The sequence below is a fragment of the Larus michahellis genome, chromosome 11 (assembly GCF_964199755.1).
Source record: "Larus michahellis chromosome 11, bLarMic1.1, whole genome shotgun sequence".
NCBI classification, from domain to species: Eukaryota; Metazoa; Chordata; class Aves; order Charadriiformes; family Laridae; genus Larus; species Larus michahellis.
The window spans coordinates 16,785,310-16,807,332 of record NC_133906.1 but is presented as its reverse complement, the minus strand read 5'-3'; the positions used below and the strand labels follow the sequence as shown (position 1 = coordinate 16,807,332).

The 22,023-nt window shown below is 42.5% G+C and overlaps 2 protein-coding genes across 11 annotated transcripts in view; one reads left to right on the top strand and one right to left on the bottom strand.

The window, feature by feature from the left end:
- Window positions 1–98: 98 nt before the first annotated feature.
- On the bottom strand, window positions 99–2,643 carry LOC141749792 (thymosin beta-12-like). Of its 2 annotated transcripts, XM_074603900.1 has the most exons (3): window positions 2,510–2,643; window positions 1,491–1,598; window positions 99–470 (listed from the first exon to the last, which is right to left on the bottom strand). In XM_074603900.1, the coding sequence occupies exons 2-3, from the start codon at window positions 1,588–1,590 to the stop codon at window positions 433–435; spliced, it is 138 nt and encodes a 45-aa protein (XP_074460001.1). In that variant the 5' UTR covers window positions 1,591–1,598; window positions 2,510–2,643; the 3' UTR covers window positions 99–432. The 2 variants fall into 2 exon arrangements, with proteins under 2 accessions (XP_074460001.1, XP_074460000.1); XM_074603899.1 differs by lacking the exon at window positions 2,510–2,643 and having other exon boundaries at window positions 301–470; window positions 1,491–1,659.
- A 10,154-nt stretch (window positions 2,644–12,797) lies between these two features.
- Window positions 12,798–22,023, top strand: part of FAM13B (family with sequence similarity 13 member B) — a 52,812-nt gene continuing 43,586 nt past the window's right edge. For 2 of the 9 annotated variants that reach the window (XM_074604422.1, XM_074604416.1), the window contains exon 1: window positions 12,798–13,149. The gene's annotated coding sequence lies outside the window, so the exon portion shown is untranslated. Of the gene's footprint in view, window positions 13,150–18,567; window positions 18,697–22,023 lie in introns of those variants that run through there. The other 7 variants (XM_074604417.1, XM_074604413.1, XM_074604421.1 and 4 more) reach the window with 5 other exon arrangements.

Here is a 22,023-nt window from a genome sequence, read left to right as displayed (position 1 = left end):
GTGCTCTCTAGACCCTCTGGCGATGCAAACAAAGCCAGAAGGAAGCTACAGGGGTTGCAGCGTAAACCCTATTTCTGCAAGGCTCAAAGACAGCTGATCAGAAGAAACCTGTTTATTGTGAGGTTTAGGAAAACAATTTTTATGCAAATTGGTTTTTTTTTTGGCAAGTAATGGGGTTGATACAGAACTTGGAATTACAGTTTTAAGAATACAAACACAAATACATAGTATCTTGTTCAACAAACACAAAACAAACTTATTCCCCCAGGAACATGAAATGAGCAAATGTTTGCTGAAAGAAATGGTCAACAATGCTAAAATAAATGGGCAACAAACATTGGGGGGGGGGGGGAGGAACGTACAAAACGAACAACCCAACTCAGAAGCCAAAACCCCACTGAAGAAGCAACAGTCACATCTTCAATTTTACGCTCAGGCTGTGCTTTCACTTTGCTTTTCCTGTTCGATAGCTGCCAGAAAAACAGAGGAAACAAAAACATCATCAATAAACATGATAACGATTCTGCAGGATGCAGATTTCTACCGTCATTCTTAAAGCCAGGGGAGGGTAATTACCCACTTGCTTTCTTTGGCTATCCTGGAAATACCAACCCATTCCCACGTCTCCATAGCTGGTAGGGTGCAGTCCGTGATGTGCAAACCTCCCCTTGTATTTACAGCTTTATCATCAGTAGGGATAATAAAACAGGGGGAAAACCAGGTATCTTATGTTGAGGGACGGTGTGTCTCCATGGCTATCAGTACTGACACATCCGAAGAGGCCAGTGCTACTCTTCTGATGGAAATCATTCACAATGTCTGGTCCAAATTCAGCGAAATGGCATTTTCGCATCCTGAGTTGAATGTGAGCTGCAACCCTCCTCTGGCTGCCCATGCACAGTGTGTGTACGGGAGCAGACCCTGCACGAGAAAAGCCCAGGGGTGCTTTGCCAAGGAAAATGGTCTGTTAGATGAGGAGGATGATGATCTCTTGCAGCCTTATTCCCAGAGAAGGTGCCTGGAGGTCTCCTGGCCAGGGCTGGCAGCAGGTACCAGTGGGGGGCAGCAGCTCATCTGCCTGACAACACGTTAAATCCAGAGCCCAGGCACCTCCTGGGGATGCTGCCTGACCTGCCAGGGGTGCACAGGGGTTCCCCTCGGCATCTGTGCCTCCGAAGAGGCTGGTAACATGGTTACTACAAACAGATTGATCCTGTTACCTGCAACCAGCAGGAAAACTGGTCTTGCTTTTAGCAGAAGCAAGAGCAATCTCATCAGAAAGGATTTTTCAGACAAAACGTGCCATCGGTTATAACTACTTGTATCCTTGGAAGCCCAGCATAGAGTACAAGTCTTAATATTATCCCTAGTTAAAGTCAGGGATGAGTTGGAGCCTGTAATCCTATGATTAGTATTCATTTAGCATATGAACTGCAATACAGATTGTGTCCTTGCTACTCGTAGTTCAAATAGCCTCAATAAGCACTTACTTTCTTTAGTGGGCAATGGATTTTTCTCTCTGGTTTCTGTCTTCTTCAGCTTGGTCTTGTCAAATGTTTCAATTTCTGCAAAATCTGGTTTGTCGGACATGATGGGTCCTGACAAAGAAAGGAAAAACACACCCGTGGCTTCATTAGCTAGTGCTGTGATATCAGCCATCTGCAAAGCACTTTCTGCTTGAAAGAAAAAATATGAAAGTAGCATAAAATGTTTATTCAAAAAAACCCTTAAAAATCTAACACTGCAATCTGGGACCTCTCCCTGAGGCTTGGCTCTTTCAGAGCAAAAGAGGAAAGGCATACATAGAATTTTATCTATATTTCTCAGATTAAATTTCTAAAAAATCATATTTTGCACATGGAAACACGAATATCTCAGTAAAGAAAAGACAATGCATTAATTGCCAAAAATCCACAGTGCCTCCTGACGTAAACCTCTATTTGCAGGAATGCTGCTAACCAGAAAGTCTACAATAAACCCCAAATCCAATACGAACAAAGAGCTTCAATTATGATTTCGTTTTAAGTAATAGGATTTGTCTTTAATTCTGAGCAGCCTGTCCTGAGTGCATACATACCCCTGTATCTGGATGAGCTGCTGTGGACACTTGTGCTTAACAATAGAGGACCGGTTCACCCAGCCCTTTGTTTGCTCTCGCACTCAATATCCCAGTCGCAGGCTCAATGGGTTTGATTATACTCGAGTATAAGAGAAATCCACAAAGCACACCGGCATTCGACACTTCACCTGTCAAAACTTCCCTAATCCGATTCCTGTTTTTAATAGAAATTCAAGTTAAAATCCAGTCTGGGCATTATTCCCCCGATTTCAACGGAGTTTGCCATCAAGGCGAGGTTCGGCCCGGAGATGGCTAATATAATTATATTTTTTCCTTCCTGAAGACAATCAGATTTCATTGCTATCTGCACTGAGACAACAGAAGTAAATATGCACAGGCAAAAAAAAAACTTAAAAAAAATGAAAAGCTACTAAAACCACATGGCATTACCGTCTGGCTGCTCTCTCCTCAGCTGCTTGGTGGCCGTCTGAGGCAGTGTGAGTTGAAAAAGGTCAGGGTAATCCCTCCTCTCCTCTCCTCCCCCTGCCCGAGCCCATCGCTATTAATATTGATTAGTTTAGTGCTGGGATTGCTCAGCGTTTAGAGAAAGGACAGATTGCTGCTGCAGAAAGTGCATGAGGGAGGGAAATGGGAAAACTGACATGGAAAGCTCCAACGTACGTGATTTTTTTTCTTTTTTAATTTTCTCCTCATTTACCAAGACAATAATATTTAAGTTGCCCTTCTTTTACCATGCTGAGGTTTGGAGTTAAGGTGAGGTCTGGAGTTCGTTCAAGGGCTGGTGCTGCAGTTTGTTGTGAGTTTTTAGGCGATTTCAGTGAAGCGCCTGGGGACCGTCCCCACCTGCCCAGACTGGCAGAAGCACGTGCTCGGGGTGCGGGAGGACCATAAGCACAGCTGTGGGACGATTGCTGCAATTGAGGGCCAAATCTGAGATAAGCATCAGCCTCAGCACCACGCTGGCGTCCAGGAATGTGTCCTGAAAGGAAGAACAGCGAATCTTTTATTCATTCCCATTTTGGTAGCTAACAACCCTCTCGCTGGTGCTTCCCTCAGCCCGAAGGTGGGTGGCTCTGCAAGCCAGACCAGGCAGCTGCCCGGGGCCACCTTCCTGCCTTCACTGGGCAAGAAACGGCGTTTGCCCATCCTGCTCACCTGGCCCTTCCCTGTACTCCTCCCATCCTCATCACAGAATGGTCGGGGTTGGAAGACACCTTTGGAGATCATCTAGTCCAACCCCCTGCCAAAGCAGGGTCACCCAGAGCAGGTTGGACAGGAAGGCATGGACCACGCTGGACTCACTTGCAGGGAACCTCTTCAGCTGCAGCAAAGGGAGAATGTGCTATAGGTGCCAAGTAATGTAAGTTCAGAAAACAACTTTAAAATGGCTCATAGCCCTTGCATGTGTTTGCAGGACGTGTTTTGTAGCACTACCTGTAGCCACCTCCTAGAGCTGCTGCTCCCGAGGGCTGTGGACATCCCTGTGGCTGTGCCATGGCTCCAACCTTGCTTCTCGCTTTGCAGCACAAAAATATTTGGGAATCCTTTTTCAAGGCCCTTGGGTTTGGGAGGGAAGGGCTGTGCGCATCCTCCCAGATGCTGGCGTGGGTTTCCTCTTGTGTGACTCTGGGTGTCTCCATCTGAACTACTTGTCTAGACTCCATGGTAGCCAATAGGGAGGCAACTAACTTGGGATAAAATTAATTGTGCCCTAGGAGTATCTGGCTTTCTCTGCTGACTATAAAGGGAGCCTGGACAACGAGCACAGGGAGACAGAGGTGCCTCCCAGCTGATGGAGAACCCCGGGAAGGTGCTGTGGATCTTCCTGTTGGCATAACAGCCTTAGGCAGAGTGGGTTTGAGTCTGATGTGTGCGCATGGAGAAAATAATGTGTTTCAAGGACTTTTTCTTCCAAGTTGTGTTTAAATTAAAATAATGAACACAAATGCAGAAAAAGTTATTATTTTTACTTATCAGCATTCATAAATAGTGGTTCCTTTCTACCCAGTGATTCTTTCCTTTATCCTTCCTGTTTTCCATATCTTCAGGGAGTGCAGGGGTTGCTGTATACCCTGGTAAAGAGCAGGTTTTCTCTGTGGCTGTGTCTGCAGTGTTTGAGGTAAAGGAGAATGGAGTACCACAGAGGTGTGGAAAACCTGCATAAAGCTGCCCAGCTGGAGCTCCGAAGGGACGGTGTGGATCCCACTGAGCTCAGCCCTGGGCAAACCTGGCTGTGCTGCTTCTGGACTTAAAATTGTCCTGGCGCTAGTGTAGCTACGTTTCTGTTATGCTCAAAGCTCATTTGACTTGTGCAGACTGGCTCGGTTATCTCAGCATCTGCACGGACTCTCCATGCAAAATCCATGTGTGTGCGTACCAGTCACATTTAGCATTGGGACTCATCTCTCTTGCTTCCATCCCCTTACTCCAACCGATTGTCAAAAGTACAAAGCTGTGTTCTTGACTGAAAACCCCTGGGAATAAGCAGGAAGGCGGTCACTGGGTGAATATTCGGTGTAAGCCACAGCAGAGATTTGGCACTGAACAGTCTTAGTGTCTCTCTTTAAAGAGGGACCATCAACCTCTTCTTGTTAGGCTGGACACCAGATTCCGAAGATCAGAAAAGACTTTTAAATGCAATCTGAACGATTTGTGAACTCAGGCAGTTCATGAGTTTCGTTTTTTAAATATATGTCCATTTTTACAAGTAACAATTAGATTATAAGGGGAAAACCTCTTAGACTGGCACAAATTCTCTCAGATATAGAGAGCAAATGATTGTTCAGGACAGCGAAGCAGAAGAATCTCACTTCTGGCTTTCTGTGTACAGTCACGGGCTTGGCCCCTCGCATCCACAGCACAGCTCAGACTCCCCTAAACATGCCAAGACAGGGTGGGCATGCTTGTTTTTTCACCACCACCATTTCACTTGCCCAATTTATTGGCAGGCCTAGCATTAAAAACAGTTTGGGGTGAGTTGTTTGGGGTTTGAGGCTGAAGATGTCCAGGCTTTTAACTGATATTGTGCTGGGTTTCTGAGGAAGGTGCAACAGCGTTAGTTCATGTAGCATAATGATGAGAAATTACATGTTCTCACTCTGAGATTAGTAGATACTCATCTACATAATGAACATCTTGACCATTGCGTGAAGTGCCTGTCAAGTTTCCACAGCTTGTAAGTTTGGTACTGTGGTCAAACACAGCTCATGTTGGATTCATGCCTCATGTTTCCATACTCTGTGCAGGTCAGACAGCCGTATGTAGTCTTCATAAGGAAAGTTTGGAGTTTGGCCTGAGGGCATTGCACAGTGCGTTGAGGCTGGTCACAGGAGGGAAAGATGGGTAGGTAGTATTTTACTCGGATACCTTTTACTTTCACTGAGAACAGAGATGTTCTTGCTGTGCAAGCAGCAAAGCAGCTATTTGACAGGTTTTTAATGGTAGGATTTCCAAGTCACCACTGTCAGTAAGGGGAACACGGCATTCACCTGGCTTTGGGATGACTGTGGTAGCAATGAACCACAATGGTCTTTGAGGTGCACAGAGGCAGCTGAATGATCCAGCACAAAGAAGTGAGAAAAACCAGCAAGCCAGAAGAGCAAGCCACCTATAGGATCTTTACAGATCCTATACACTCAAAGCTGTATTGGTATGGCCATGTCTGAAAAGCTGCCTCAGACACAATGGAAGTTGCATTTTATTTCCATCCACTGCCAAAGGATGAAGGCTGAGTCAATCCTGCCAGGACTGACACCTCTGATACCTGTGAGTCACCCACCACTGACAGCATTAAACCGTGCCTGGCAGCACGAGCCACTGAGTGTCTGTCAGACACCCACAGAGAAACAGGGGAAAACAAATACTTGCTACCAGGATGCAGTAATAGGTGAGAGGAAATGTTTAAAGGCAGCTCAAGTGCAAAGGAAAATTCAGAGGGGAGCCCGAAGAGTGAGGCTGGGAGGTTTGGAGCCTGCTGCCACTTGGCTTTTTCCTTTGGCTGTTGTCACTTGGAAGCAGCAAGCCCAGCCTGCACGGGGCTGGGACGTATATATACATATAAGGGCTTTAGTCTTCACGAGCCAGGGAGATGCCGTGCTCGTTTAGTACATGAGGTGCTCTGGAAGCACCAAGTTTCATGGAGATTAGTTGGGCAACTGCAAGAAGAAGGGGTTTCTTTCTCCTTGTTGTAATAGTGGGAATCGGATCGCATCTATGTCTACACGGAGCTGAGGAGGGACAAAGCAGCCGGTTAGAGGAACAGACGCTCGAGCAGATCAGTGTCTGTAGCTGAGCCAATAAGCTGACACTACCGATTTTATAATCACATTAGTGCTGCCTCGAAATAACACGCCCACTCAAATATAACAGTGATTTCATTTTCAAAATGTTGTGGTATTTTTGGTGCTAAAGGTAGGGGATTAATTTTTCAAGGTCAAAAGCTGGGCTGGAATCTGCAGGCACCCTAATTCCTTTAGGTCCCTTATGAACATTGAGCACCTTCCAGAAAGGTAGCAGGATTGGGCGTGTTATAAGCTATCCTTAAAAGGTTTCCCGTCCTTAGGGTAACAGGAAAAAAAAAAGACTACAGTTTCACTGAAAGGGTTTTCTTAGTTCTCTTTGTGCCTTTTGTTCCGTCTTGCTGCCAAAAAAAATATCCATGTTTGGGAACGGAGACAGGTTCCCAGGCTAAGAGACAATGAATCCTGGGGGCGTAAAGAAAGCAACCATCTCTCTTCATCAGTGTCTGCTGTAATGCTGCACTGCTAGTGTGTAAATACTCAACACTTGTCTTCTACTATGTGTTTTATCGTTGCCTAAGGTGTTTCATTTTCCTTATCGAGACTCTTGAGCCTTAAGGGTAGGTGCGTACAGAGGACGGAGGAGAGGAGAGGCTAGTTGTAGACAGTCCTTCTGCTTGGGTTATTTTTCCCAACCCCATGTTTTCCAAATAGCTCTGGGGTTTAGACAGTCTATGCTAGGGGTCCCGTTGCAGCAACGAGCAAAAAGAGAAAATATAAGCTAAGGGGAGTGGAAATTTCCCCTCTCCCTCTTTTGTGATCTTCTGAAACTCGGTATGGGGGTGAATTTTTAAAAGCTTCATCAGATGGAGATTCTTGCAACAGAACTTTCTCGAGAACTGACCCAAAAGTGTGTATTCCAGCGTAAAGTACTTGGCTTTGGCCTGGCCTTTTCTAGCAAAATTTGGTGACACGTGTGTGCATTATTAAAGGAAAAAAAATAATAAATACAAAACGTCCATGCACATGTTTCTCTCCCAAAGATAGGGTGGGGAAAGGAGCATGTGATGTATTAGTCACGTTAGTTAATATGCTATAAAGCACATGACAGTTTGTGATGAATATACTAGAAACACTAGTTTAGCATGAGTTCCAGTCTTTGCTAACAGTCGGGGTTTTTTTTCTCTCTCCTTTCTGTCTCTGAACAGAAGTATCTCTTGCAGGCAGCAGCTCCTAGGGAAAGTGCAGGAAAGAGAAGTCTTGGTGAGCATTGGGAGTGTGCTCAGATGTGGCTCTTCTCAGAGCAGCTGGCTGCTCTGGAATTAAACAGTCCACTGTTGGATTTCTCACTCTCTTTGCTTTAAACAAAAGAAACATTAGCATTCCTTACGAAGATTAAATTGTGGCACATTAAATAATCAACATAATCCAAGATAATCAAAGATAAGATAATAAAATCCAGAGATCTACTAACTCGATATTAACTTGAGATTTTCTTTTTGTCCAGAGGAAAAAGGACAAGGGGTGGGTCTGTCATTACAATCCATGTTGTGCTGGGGTAGATATGAAGGCATGGTATCCTTGACTTCTGGGACACAGGGCTGTGGATGTAGTTTTGATGGGTGCCTAACCAGGACTTCTCTTTGTGTTGCCAAATTGTTCCACTTTCGATAGTCTGGGACCTCCTGGCAGTTTAAGTAGGTTTTATGTTTTGAGGAAAAGAAGATAAACCCTGAATTTTTTCACCTACTTAAGGAAATGAAGCTGCCGAAGCAGAGGAACAGACTAGGTAGCAAGTATCTTCTCTAGCTGATCTCTGTGAGCAATTTCCAGAATAAAAACTTGTATTTCTACTTGAAGGGATTCATACACCATCTTTTCCAAAAATCCTTTTCCAATTTTATAAGATTGTTATGCAGAGTAAATGAAACACATAGGCATTACATACTGTGTACAAGGTCAACTAGTATGTAAGAAAGGGGTAATCAGCAAGATCCACATCTGTTGACTTCTGCCTGTTCAAATGAAAGCTGCAAGTATGTTATGTGAAATGCTGTTTATTCTCTGACATGTAAAAAGAAAAAAAAAAAAGAAAAAAGAGAGAGAACTATTTTCCTCTCACAGTATCTGAAGTGAAGAGCTATCTCTTCAGAACCTGACTGAACTAGAATGTTTTCAATGACTACTTTTATGGCTTTTTCTTCTTGTAAATTATATATAAAGTGCAGAAATCAGCTGAAGTCTTTTTAAGGCTATGTCTTCATAACAGGGTTAACTTGATCTCTGTACGCTCAAAGTGACTCCTCCGGAGCTGGTATACTTTGAGTGTGAGTGACCACACCATGAAATAACATGGGAGCAGCACAGAGTGATTGTGTTGGCCGCAGACAGATTGTGCTAACTGGAACTGTAGTCTTTCCCCAGCTCAAGGAAAAAGCACCATGGCACAAGTATAAACCCTTGTGAGTGCACAGAACAGGAATTCAAAAGGCATGGGGACATTCAGGCTTTAATCCAAGTTAACTTTTCAGTGGAAACCAGCTTTAGGGCATGAGTTTATTGTCTGTCCGCAGCCCAAATTGGTGAATGCAGAGAAAACCAAATAGGAAGTGAAAAACGAAAGTGTGCAATATTGTAATTTTCGCTTGTCTGGTGCATACATTGAATGATTTTTTTCCCTTTGGATGAATACTAGCTTGCATAAAATTCAAATAACTCAGCTGTCTACAGATGGGGGGGGGAGTGTGGGAAGAGGAACAGAAGGAAGGAAATGGAACTGAGAAGATTGAATTAACCTTTCAATGTCTTGAATTTCAAGAAGGGAAGAATTATCTCCTGTTAAGTCTGCAACCATGCAATTAAAATGTGAACAAGCCTTAAAAGCCACATTCGCCCCATATTCCTAGATCTCTACTGTAAAGGCAGATCTTCCAAACCCAAGATTCAGATCCAAAAAGTATTCAAAGGAAGGAAAAAAATCTTGTGCTGTAAATGTTTATTTTAATCACAGAACTCTGGTAGAAAAATGAATAAAAATGTCTGACATTTACGTAGAACATGTGCCTTTGATATTGAATTCAGTTTAAGAAAAATCCTTACATATGTGTCTAGTAATGGCAGACAGTCTTTGAAAAGATGAATGGTTTTCTCTGTGCTGGAGTTTCAGTTTCCATAAAACGGGTTCTTTCACCTGTTTGCTTGAGTGTTGTGAAGCCGTGAGTCAGAAGAACTGTATACTTGCTGATTTGAGAACTGCCATGGGGAATTACTGGTGTCCAACATGGCCAAGTATCTTGTGCTGGGCATTTTACAATGCTGGAAAAGACAAACAAAGAAAAGACTCAGTCTGGGAACATGTCTCTGTTTCTGGAAGAAATATGCAGGAAAGGAAAGCACTTTGCAGAGCAACCAGCTGGAAAGTGTTAGCCTTTGCTAATTCTTCTTTCGTGTTGAAAGGACTCATGTTTGTCAGTATTTTTGCAAGGTATCAATAGGATCCATTTAAGATAAAAATTGAGCACTTCCAAGCCCAGGGGAGTATATAAAGTTTGTCCTCCCCCTCAAGTCAAAACTGTTGGCGTATAATACACAGATATTACAGCAGACAGGGTCTTGCTTTGCTATGCATCAGATTTCCATTTTCTTCTAGTAAAATAATGACGCGGTATGAAGGTAAGGAATTGTATGGCAGGCTACCAACCTTCAAAGGATTGGATGGCATTGCAAAATTGATTCAAGTTCTGGAGTATTCTAGCTCAGTTTGTACTAAGTCTTGTACAACAGTGAGCACAGTTGGGAAAGGGCTATTTTTCTTTCATTTTCTTTAATTTCTGATGAGGAGTAATGCAGGGCTGTTGCTGGAACTAGACGTAATTGGAAACTAAATTGTTCAGAGAATATTTATTCCAAAGTCATACTAGGTCAGGACTGACATAGGAACCCAGGAAGGAAATACGGCACCAGTTCTTCTGCGACATATACTAGTAATAATGACTTGTGCTCGTGACTAGCTCTTCCTGAAAAAACAGGAATTATGCTAGTAATCATTTCAGATTTACTGAGTTACTTTGTGAGCACCTAACAGCAGAATTTCTGCAAAACTTTCAGGATGAGCAACTTAGCTGGACTTGTAAGACACTGAGCTACAGAAACGGCTCACCCTTCGTGGTGTGGCTCTGGACATGGATTTACTGGTGAGACAGGGATGCCGTGATACTTTCACTCTTTGGTCCTAGGAGCCAGACGCTGACCGGATGCATCTGCCAAGCTCCCGGAGCTGTGCAGCAGCTGGGGAATGGATCCTCCTCCTCGTGAGCAGCCCCACACTGCGGCCTTGTCACTGTGCAAGGCAGTGCATTGTCATACATCCTGACATGTGGGTGACAGTCCGATGTCAGGCAGTGGGACTGCAGCCGTGCTCATGTTGGGGCTGTTCTGCGTGTGCCTGCGGGTGCGGAGGGGGTAAATGAGCCTGTGCGAGCTCCACGCTGTCTTGTCTGGACTGCTGAGACCGGGCTGGGTGTCCGAGCTGCGCGGGAGTCTGCCCGCCATGTAAGCGGGAGAATTAGAAAATGCTACCATAAAATTTGAGCTGTGCCCTGAGATAGTGGAAAACGGATGGGGACAGCTACCACGTTGCTCCATCATAATTTTTAGCAGTGATCCGAGAGGCAGACACCTTCAATAGCTGTATTTTGGGGGTGTGACCACGCAGCCGTTCATTAAGTTGTTGCTTCCCTCTATATTTACTATTGTGGAAAAAGTGGCTAAAGCACCAGGAGCCTCAGGTTCTCCTGAACCTTTCAGAAATAGGCAGCGAGAAAAAGTGGCTAAAGCAGCACGATTCCCAGGTTCTCCTCAGCCTTTCAGAAGCAGGCAGCGAGAACACAAAGTGAGCAGAAACGACTAAAATGGCAGCCTGGGATTGCATATGTCTGCCCCCTGCAAGGAACGCTGGAAGCGTTTGAAAGGAGGTAGGATAAGCTGGCACGAAATGGCGCTCTCAGAGCCAGTTCAGAGGAGGGAAGCCACTGTCTTGGACTCCAAACCATGGAACAGGTGCTGTGCAGCGCCTGCCTACCTGCCTGCCTCTGCTGTCTGTCTCCTCTCGCCGCGTGTGTTTTCTGTGTCAGGTTTCTCGCAGTTTTATTCCTGTCGACTGGCCAACGTATCTGCTGAAGAGCCAGCTGGAGTCCGCGCTCTCCCATGTTTCATCAACAAAATTGCCAGCTTGTTCTGATTCAGTATCTTTATTATTGTTGATGAGGCTAAATGAATCAGAAAGAACACAGCTATGTATACAAAATACAAATTTGGAAACCTCATCCTGATGTGAGGAAATTTTATTAGCTGTTCAAGTGGAGAAATCTACTGTAGAAGCAGATCAACAGCAAATACAGACCTCTGGAGAAGTTGTTCCCCCTGACCCTACACATTTTATTGTTTTTGTATGGCACCTCCTAAAGATACCAAATCTTCTAGCAGGGAAAATACAGTTTTAGATCTTATTAAAACCAGGCTAATCTTCTGTGGGATTGTGACTCTTCCTTCTTCGGATTCTAAATGTAAAACCTTTTAATGAGTCTCATAAATGTATCTCTAGATTAAATTTAGAATCTGTGTTGGAAAACCCGAAACAAAACCCTCCCAGCTATTGGCAATACAAGTTTCGATTAATCCCATCCTACTTTTTTTTTTTTTTTTCCTCTTTCATATATTCTTTGTCAGTTTTTCATGGGGAGAAAAGCTTCTCCTGAGAGGATTTTTTACTAACTAAATCCAAATTTCCTTAAATGCTTTATTAAACCCACCACCTATGGCTGCTGGCACTGCATGACAGAAAAAGCTGTTGTAGTTTCAACGTGGCATGCGGGAACTGCAGACTGTCAGGCACGGCGTTTAACACTTCTGCTGTAAGCTCGCATCTCCTCACCAACTTATGCTAACTTACTTTCAGGGTGCTAAATTTTGTGTATCGAAACGCATTAGCTCTTTGTCAAAGGGCACTTCGCTACTTCTGGCGTGCTCGCACTTGGGAAGTGTTTGGGGGTGATGGCTGTTCATGTTTTAATCCAGGAAATTTGCAGGAAATATTTTAATGCGGTTGCGAGAAATGCAAAGCTGTGGCGGAGCTGGAGCCTGGACGGTGAGGCCAATGGCTGTAGCCGTGCTCTGGGCACCCCTGAGCCCGCACAGGCCAGGCAGGCTGATGGCTGAGTCACTGTAAGGTTAGGAAAAAGAGGGAAAATAATTAACGCCTGGGTCATCGCTCCTTGTTCCTGGGCGCGGTGTGGCGGCGGTTGAGGCGCACCGGGCAGCCCGAGGCCATAACGGACGGCGGCCCCACCGGCCGGGGTGAGGCCTGGCCAGCCTGACAAACTCCCCTTCCTCGGGCGGCTTTTCCCCGCCGGGGCCTGAGGGAGCCGCCGCCACCCAGCCGCCCTGAGGGCTGCGCCGCCGGCTCCCCTCGGCACCGCCCCGCCCCGCAGCACGTGACCCCGGGGAGGGGAGGAGGACGGATTGGGGGGGGGGGGGCGCGCGCGCTGCACCTGTCAGTCAGCGCGTCACTTCCGCCAGTGGCCGCCGCTACCGTTGAGGGACACCCCCCCACCCACCCCGCACCGGCTGGGCCAGGCGCTGCTGGGGCGACGGAGCGGCTGCGGGCACGGACGGCGGCGGCGACGGCGGCGGCCGAGGGAGGAGGAGGAGACCGGCGAGGAGAAGCGGAGTGGCGAGGAGAGGCCCGCGCTCGGCCCGCGGGGTAGGAAGAGGCGGAGGAACCTGCTGCTGCTGGTGCTGAGGGCGGCGGGGAGGGCGAGTCACCCGGCAACGGTGAGGGGCTGCGGGGCGCATGCGCGGCGTGCGGGGGTCGCCCCTCAGCCGGGGGGGCGGCGGGCCGCGGCCCGGGCCGGGCGCCTTTCCCCTCTTCGGAAGCGGGTTGTGGGGCGGCGGGTCGGGCTTCAGGAACCTTCTGGGAGCAGCGCTGATAAGGGGAGCGGGAACTTCCTCGTCTGGGCAGGGGGAGGCGGCAGAGCCGGGCTTGTTGCGGGGCTGGCGCGGTGCAGAAGTTGCTAGAGCCTCCCGGAGGGAGCTGTCAAGCGGCGCGTTCCTTTCCCAGGTTGCACTTGTGTCGGTGGGACCTTCCCGGCAGCCCTGACAGCCCGCAGGGGCTCCTTGGCTCCGCCGAGCCTGTTCCCTCCTCCCACGGTGGATCGGCTTTATCCCCCCCTGCGATGGGGCTTGGCAGGCAGACAGCGTTAGCCGAGCAGCTCCCTGCCAGCAAAGTTGGTTCCAGAAGTTAAAGAAGGGTAGTCGCTAAACCTTCTGCGAGAACGAAGGCAGCGCTAGCATTAAGAACGGCCGGTTTACAGACTTAATGCTTCAGCCTGTGACTGAATGTATCTTCTGAAGAATCTGTCAGTGTGGCTTTCCATTGTTCTTGAAGGCTCCTTAGGGATTTAAACATTCGAGTGCAAATGCTTCTTGCTACCAAAATTTGCTTTAACGTGAGATGCTCCAACGTTAGGGTACTTCTTCCAGGCTTGGAAAAAAAACACCCAAAAAACCAAAAAAACCACTCCTGTAATCAAACACTGCAACTTGAACTTTTAATACACAACTCTTACTCTCCGATTCCTTGGTCTGGCTGCATTTTTAAAATTTTACAAAATCTGTTACTGATATCTCAAGGCAGGGAAAAAAGGTAACGAATTAATAAAGTAAATACCAGCTAATCATTCTTGCCTGTTTAAAAAAAAGAAACAATATATCAAAACTTACACAGTTGTTTATTTTTTTCAGGCATATATTCCTGAGTGTTGTCAGGGATGGAATAGTTGCTATGTGACTTTGGAATAAATTGCTGAACTGGATTAGCATTTAGGTTCGAAGTTTTCCTGTCTTCTGTGCAGTTTAATCTGCCAGCATTAAAAAAAGAAAAGAAAAAGCTAGTTTGTTGTCCTATATTATAACAAATTCAGTTGTCTTGTTAGCCCATTTTTTCCTATCTTTTCTTTTTACTGCTTATTACTAGTAAGTTGCTTTATGTGTTCTTCGCATGAATTTGGAGGTATTGAGAATCTCTTTTTTTTTATCTGCTTTGTTTGTATTTTGTATATTGCCTAGTACCATAGGGATCCTTCGCTTGTCTTGACAACATTACAGTAACAAATCAAATACCTCAATATTTTGAAAGCATCAAGCTGGAAATTGACAGTATTATTTTAGAAAAATCAATTAAGGAGGGTGTTTCATGGTTACATTGAAAGAATTTGACTAGGAGGAAGTCCCGATCATTTCTAATGCTTGCAAATTTTGAGATGCACAACATGTCAAAACATCTGAGTTTGGCAAGTGATGGTTTTTATCTGCTCAGTCTCAGTCAGTTTGGGCTCTTGCTGTATGCGCGGCTTGTAACATTGGAGGACCTTCTAACAGCTCATTAAAAGACTTAATTTAACATTTGTCATGTGTGGCTCATAATATGAGACCTGTGCAAGCAGCGAAGCTTTTCTTTCTAATGTACATAACAGCGTGTTTGCAAAAGCAGGTGAGGCTGAGGAAATATTCCATGCATTTAGAACAGACAGTAAGTTTTGTGAACCCCCTGCTTTCTGTGTGTGAAGAATTTTTGTGGTGGTTTTTCCCTTTTCAAATATTCAGTCAATCTTTTGATCTCTGCTCAAATGTTTATAGCTCAGCAGTGATGCCCTTTTCTAGGGCTCATTAGAAAGTGAGAAAATCCTGCCAAGTTTGAGGTGATTTTTTTAGTTTGGATTCTTTTTTTTTTTCGGGTTGGTATTTTAGTTCCCCCTCTCCTCCCTCCCTTCCCCCCTCCCAAGAAGCTGCAGCTCTAAGGAAGAGGAAGTGATGTCGGTAAGAGAATGCCTTCAAGTTGTCCTTAAATTCTGTGCGTAAACCACATTATTTTTTGCTGTCCTGTTAGCACACAAAACAAAAATCTAGTAGCCGTTGGTATGGGTGTGAATTGACACCTTGCAGGGCAAATCAGTATTTGGATCTGTGAGGATGAAAGATGGTAAACCTTTTAACTTTTTTTCTTGTATTGCAGGCTCAGTTATATATTTATTAATCATTTCAGACGTGAGGACTGTTACTTAGGAACCAAAAAAATAACACTTTATCCAAAACATCTGAGGAGGAGATACAGAATTGAAGGAATATTACTCTATGAAGGGCTCTGAAACTTGTCATGCAGTTTTTAAAGTGACAGATATATCAGTTACTCAGCAGAGATGCTGTATGTCTCATGTCAAAATTGTATTCAGGCAGAGAATACAAAAATTTTGCATGGCATCCTGGAAAATTAGTAAAATTGTGCGGTTCATTTTTGAGTTTCGTGCTGATTGTATTATTTTCTGGAAGTTATAAATTTTACCTGCAAAAACTTTGTTTGAGAATAATGACAAGCTGTCTCAAGGCTTTAGTAAATTCACATTTGGCTTTGTGGTTTTTTACTGGCTTCGTAGCCAGCTGTTGGGATTTGTGAAAGTTCAGTCAATTCAGATGAATTCTCTGTATTCTTACAGCCTAAAAAATAATGTATTTGTTACTGTGTGTTCTACCAGGCGCCCTTTTGTGTGTGTGTGTGTGTAGAGCTGATTTGTTTTAAAGTCTTAAAAAACATAGTTTAGAAGGTGACTACGGTGCTGAAAACCTGTTATGTTTGCAAAGTATGGGTGGAGTCATTCAGTACAAGAAATGGGTGATATTTTGCAGATGGATCTAGGACCATATTCTGATTATAGTGAAATGAATAGTTCTGTTGTGGTAGTAACAAACAGTTCTGCTCTTGTGGTCTCTCACCTGTAAGCATGTGAAATTTTATCCTGTGTATTTGACTAGAAAGAAGAAAAATATGACAAACTTGAGCTTAAAGATACTGCATTATGTTTGTGTTTGAACAGCTTGTAACAAAGACCATGGGTGTAGAAGCTTTTTTATATAGAGGGGTTTAAATGGTTTATTTTCTTCACTATCTGCTCATTTGTAAGGAAGTTTGGGTGGGGCAGGTACTCGATCAGAACAGAGTCTGTGGTGGGAACCCGGAATTGATTGTCCAGGTTCCAGCCTTGCTCGCTGCTCTCTTTATACATCTCTTCTCTTCGGTGTTCCCTGCGGTGTGTTCAGGATTAAAAATTGTGCTCAGCTGTGTAGGATAACAATCCTTGGACAAAATTGAAAAGATGAGAGCTGGAATCTTATGAATGTGGTTCATTCTTCCTTTATACTCTTTTTTTTTTGTGTGTGTATATTTGAAAGGTTTTTCCTCCTTTTTGCTGAACTTCACATTTCATTAAATCTTTTGTTGTCTTGTCACTCTTTTAATGTAATCGGGTTACTCAATTTGAGTCTGCAATGCAATCTCTAACCTTGTGATTTCTGGTGGTATCTTCAAATTTGGTCATGATCAAGTTGCAACAAAAATTGGTTGTGGAGGAGACCTCATTAGCATCTCTTCTTTCTATTTTTTTTCCACCCCTCCCCTTCCCCTGTAATTCAAAGAGTCATTGCTACAGAATTGAACTCTTCATTGAAATGTTTTACTCCTTCAGTGAGGATGCTAAGACTGTCCTTTATTTTGGTGGGACGTGGTCATCGTTATGACAGAGGCAGTGTTTCCGTAGCAAATGGGTTCTGTGTTATATTTTGTAATGTGTTGAGTTCCAGTGTGTATTTCTGCTTACCTGTTTGGGAGGGGGAGAAACAAGCTGATGATAAATGTATGTAATAGGATAACTTATGTATAATAAATTAAGTGCATTATATATTTATAGTTTGCTTTTTTTGGTGTCTCTAAGGTAGCTTGACTTCTGTTCCAAAGTCTCTCTCAACAGCAGTGACAATTGTTTAACTGCTTTGGTTTTATAACATGAACCTCTCAAGTTGCATAGTTTTACTGATAATTTCTTCCCGTCTGTTCCCTTACTGTACTTTTATAATGCCACTGCACTTAAGTTATGTATTATCTGATATAGTGGCAATTATACGTGTGTGGTTGGTGGAGTACAGCTTTACTTTGGGGGGAGGCAAGTAGGATGAATATAATTAGCCGTTACACAAGATACAAAAGCCTTTTTATTTATTAACTACTGTTGTTAAGAATGTGATGGGATCTGTGCGAGCAGGAAGTTTCTTTATAATTCTGCACATGTGCATTGGCAGCAGCAGCTGAGAGCAAATCTGGCAGCGTTCAGTGGTGGGTGTGAAGCAGCGAGCAAACATCGACTTTTTTCTGGTATCGCTGAGGTTTTATTTAATTCCTCTTGCTACGATATAGTTGTAGAAGGATTATGAGTTGCTGTAATGCTGTTAAAAAGCCTTTGGATTTTATCTAGTAAGTGAATATAAAACACTATCTTTGCCTATCAAAACGGTTGAAAATCAGCTAACATTTTGGTGATGTCTGAGCGTGCTCTTTTAAAATGTAACATTTTTAGGAATGTGGCTTAAATCAGTCACTGTACTTGAGGCTTTAGTAATGTTATTGCAATACGGTTGCTAAAAGCTTAATTTGCTCGTTAAAATTTCAACTTTTGTAGGATTTTTTTTTTTCCTAAATTTTGCATTTAGTATAACTGAAGCCTCTCATGCAGAGGTAGATAGGATATGCCTCCCATGAAGATCTGTATTTAATTATAGGCTTTTTCAGAGAAAGTGGATCAGGTTCTATCAGCTGAAACTGTAGATTGAACTTTAATAACTGGAAAATTAATACTAATCAATACTGTGGTTTCTTGGCTTGTAGATTTTAAAAATAAAATCGAAAATTCTATCAATTTTAGTAATATCCTTTTCAAAGGAGCTTTCATGAGTTGTTTTGTTGTTTTCTTCCACGGTAAGGACATAAAGGCTTAATTTGAATTGTTCTAATTTCTAAATTAGAAGGCTTGCTACTGCTTTTCCAGGAAACAAAAATTGCATTACAATTGCATTCTGTTAAATCTGATGTTGTATTTTTTTTGTGCTTTTATTTGCTTTGTCAGTATAACCAGTATTTTGTCAGTTGGGTATTTTCTGAGGCGATCAGAAGTGCTAGTGGCAGATGATGGAGAATTTTCAGCTAGTTTAGTTAAGGTAGTGTGTGTGAGAGTACACATGCGAAGGCACATATATGCAAGTAGGGAGCTTATTAATTAAAGAGATGATGTTGCATCTTCTTGTGACACCTTTTGCGATTGTGTGCAAAACTGCAACAGGCTTGTTTGCTTTTGATTCCTATTTAACCAGAAAGCAAACGTGTCAGTGAAGAGTTAAGAACTGTACTGAAAAAGGACGGGAGCAGGAAAGTTGCCTTGGCTTGAAAAGACAATATATTCTAACATGGTTTCCTTCAACGCTGCAAGTTAAATTCTGAAGGTATACTTATTTTAAAATATTATGACCTTATGGGGAAGGGGAATGTATTCTTAAGAAGACCAACTTGTTAAATTTAAAATTATAACTGAGCCCAATTGTCTGATTTGCCAGTCCAGGCTTTTGACTAAAATGCCTTTCAATAGCTGATTTTACTGACAATCAAAAAGAGGAAATCTTGCATTAAGAATCCATTTTAAGCTAATCCTACTGGTTTTTAAACTTCTTTCTTTAAATAATTTTTGTTTTGACTGCTCAGATATAGTAACGAGTACTTAAATGTAGCTTTAAACTTGATTATTCTTTTTACATGGAGGATATTCTGTGTCTCTTCATATTCAAGCACTTGCAGAGTTCTGCAGGCTTTTAACTATGCTCTTGAGACAAGAATCGTTTGTCCTTTTCTGTGTCCTGAGTTTGTGGTAGCGTTCTGTTTGTTTGCTTGAAGCTTGGGCTGTGGATTTTTTCAGTTTTTCTTTTTTTTTAATTTTCCTCCAAGGTATGTCCCCTGCCCCGACCTGGCCATCTTTTCAGTTTTGATTGGATTAATTCAAATGAGCAAAATACTTTATTTTTACTTGTTACCTGAACAAAAGCTGAAAATTAGATGAGCAAAGGCTCTTCTGCCCCAAAACATTTTATCAGTTGGGAATGCTAACAGTAATTTGAATATACAAATGACATAAAAATCATCAGTTAGTGTCATTTGTTATGATCATGACATTACATTAAAAAAATTAAAAAATCCATTTCCTCTTACCTCAATAAAACTTTACAGAAAAGAGCAGAGTGCTGGTTGCAATTTTTAAAAACATACATTAAATAGTGTGTAGTACAGCAGCTGCCAAATGGGGCTATGTGCTCTCCAGCGAGCTGGTACACAGAAGTTTCCCAGGCAAACCTTCCTGCTCCTGCTCCCACCTGGCAGCCGCCTCTGGGTGATATCATCACTCAAGGAAAGTTTCTGTGATTCCAAGTTGGAATCTGTGACATAAGTTTAAGCCATCATTTTGAAAGTCTTAAGATCTGTTATAACTTTTGAACGTTTCAAGCCTAGCTAAAAAAATTAATTTTTTATTTGGATTTAAAAGTATGTTTACTGTATGCATCCAGAGGAAAATCACAGATTTTTGTCTACTTATAAGTCAGTCATATAAGTACATAATACGTTCTTTTTATTTATCAAATATAGAGTAAGAAGTTAAAAACTTTGAGACACAGTAATGTTTTTGTGGAATTTTATTTTTAAATAAACCTCTTTGTATTGCAGAAAATGAGCACTGATCCTCTTTATACTGGGGGACGTGTAGATGTTGTGCGAGGACCCTGTGCGCAGGCACGTGGGTGGCTCCACAGGTTTACAGCACCGTGGACTGAAAAAGCCAAAGTCTAAACTTGAGATGTATCTCCTGAGAAGTAGGGACAAGTGATTTTGTTGCCCTATAACATTTCTTTTTTCCTATCTAAAAATCTTACATTCAGTTTTTACTTTTCATATGTTACAAAAAAATCACTGATGATGTCTGCTAATCCCACAAAATAATATATTAAAAATGGAGCAGAATGGCAGTCACCTTTGGCTTTGTTTTTGGCTTCACAGATGATATGAATTTCTTGTGAGATAAAACAAGCAAATAAAAGAATTGCTTAAATAGTCGAGACTTGTGGCAGAAATTCTACATGCAGAATTAATGTTTTCGTTCCTATGGCATAGTTTCAGTTTGTAGCCTTTTTTGTTTATTTTATTTTTACTTCTTGTTGTTTCATTCCTTTGTTTTAAGGAAAGGTGGTGGAGCCCTGAGGACTTTTAATTTAAAATGACACACATATATTTGTAGTCCAGCCAGTAATGTAAAAGCTGAGCTAAATTTAAGTCTCAACTTTTATATGTATTCCTCAAATATTAACAGCTAGCCATGTATTCTGTGTTTTCTTTAGTGGCATTTCATATGTGGGTGTGAATACTTTTTTAGTTGCCAAGATAAGTGAATGCTATTATGATGGCAAAATGAAACTTGTGGTGCTGTTTTCCCAGCAGACTGTATGAAGTACTTGCCTTATTTAAAAACAAAACCCCCAGAAACCAATTTTTTTTTTCTTAAATAACAGATGAGGGCACTGAAATACACGATACAGAATGAAACTTCGTGCTTTACCCTCATTTAAGATACTTGGGCTCAAGATTTTGCATAGGACATAGTATGGTTTTTTCAGCCTCTTGTGAAGTTGTGCTATAATATGTGGTCACGATAAGGTGTATTTTTAGTTTTCTGTAGTTTTGTAGAACATTGTTGTAGCTTAGGGGATCTTTGTAAATGTTTGTAGTAACGGGGGGTAATTGAGAAAGATGCGATCAGAATATTTATAATAAAGCATAACCTAGTTGGGTGTTTGTTTTTTTTTAATTATTGTTTTTCGCTTGATAGTACTGGTGAAGCATGTAGGTTGTGAAATTGGGAGGGGGAAACACACCTTCAAAAGGGTCAGGATAATATGAATAGAAGTCAGAAGAGTTGACTAAATAGATAGATCTTGTTTTCTGAGATGTTTGATCATAGCTAAAAAAAAACAAAACAACCCCCCACAGTATTGCTTCATATTTGTAAAAGACTCTAGAAATAATTCCAAAGGTTACAGATCTTGTCCTAGTTTTCTGAGGTATCTGTGTTGAAGTGGTGTATATCCTGGGTCAAGGGAAGACAAGCGGGAAAGCTGCTGATCAATATAAAAAGTGGAGATATAATATTTAATTATTAACAGTTTCTGAGCCTATCGCTTCGTTTATGATGTTGGAAATAACAGTAAATGAAAGTCTCTGGAAGTCAGATAATTTTTTTCAAGTTTCTAGCTTTTTCTAGACTTGGTAAATACCAGATGCATTGTATCACAGCCTGTGAAGGTTACACAGAAGCCTGTACTAAAAGGCAAAAGACTTCAGTGCTTTGAGAAGAAAGTGGTGCATGTAAGATATAGTGAAGTGTGTGTATATAAGGATGTGTGTATCTGAGAGGGTGAAAATTAGGCTTTCACCAATTCTTCTAGGTGATGATAAGCCATATAAAACTTTGTTTAAAGTATAAGCTTGGGTTGTAAATCCGGTTTTGCCCTGACAACGAGCCAACCAGGTTGTTTCAACTTCATTGTTACATTGCCAAGCTAGTTAAAATAGAAGTCTATCTGTTTTCTTTTTTTCATGTCTCCTGAATGAAATCAATATTCAGGTAGCTTATTTGTCTGCAGCACCTGGTAAAAATGGCTGTGCTTTTATGTTGGCTAACTAAGCCCAAAGTTATCTTTGCTAAGAAAGCAGGACCTCAAGATTGTTCACTT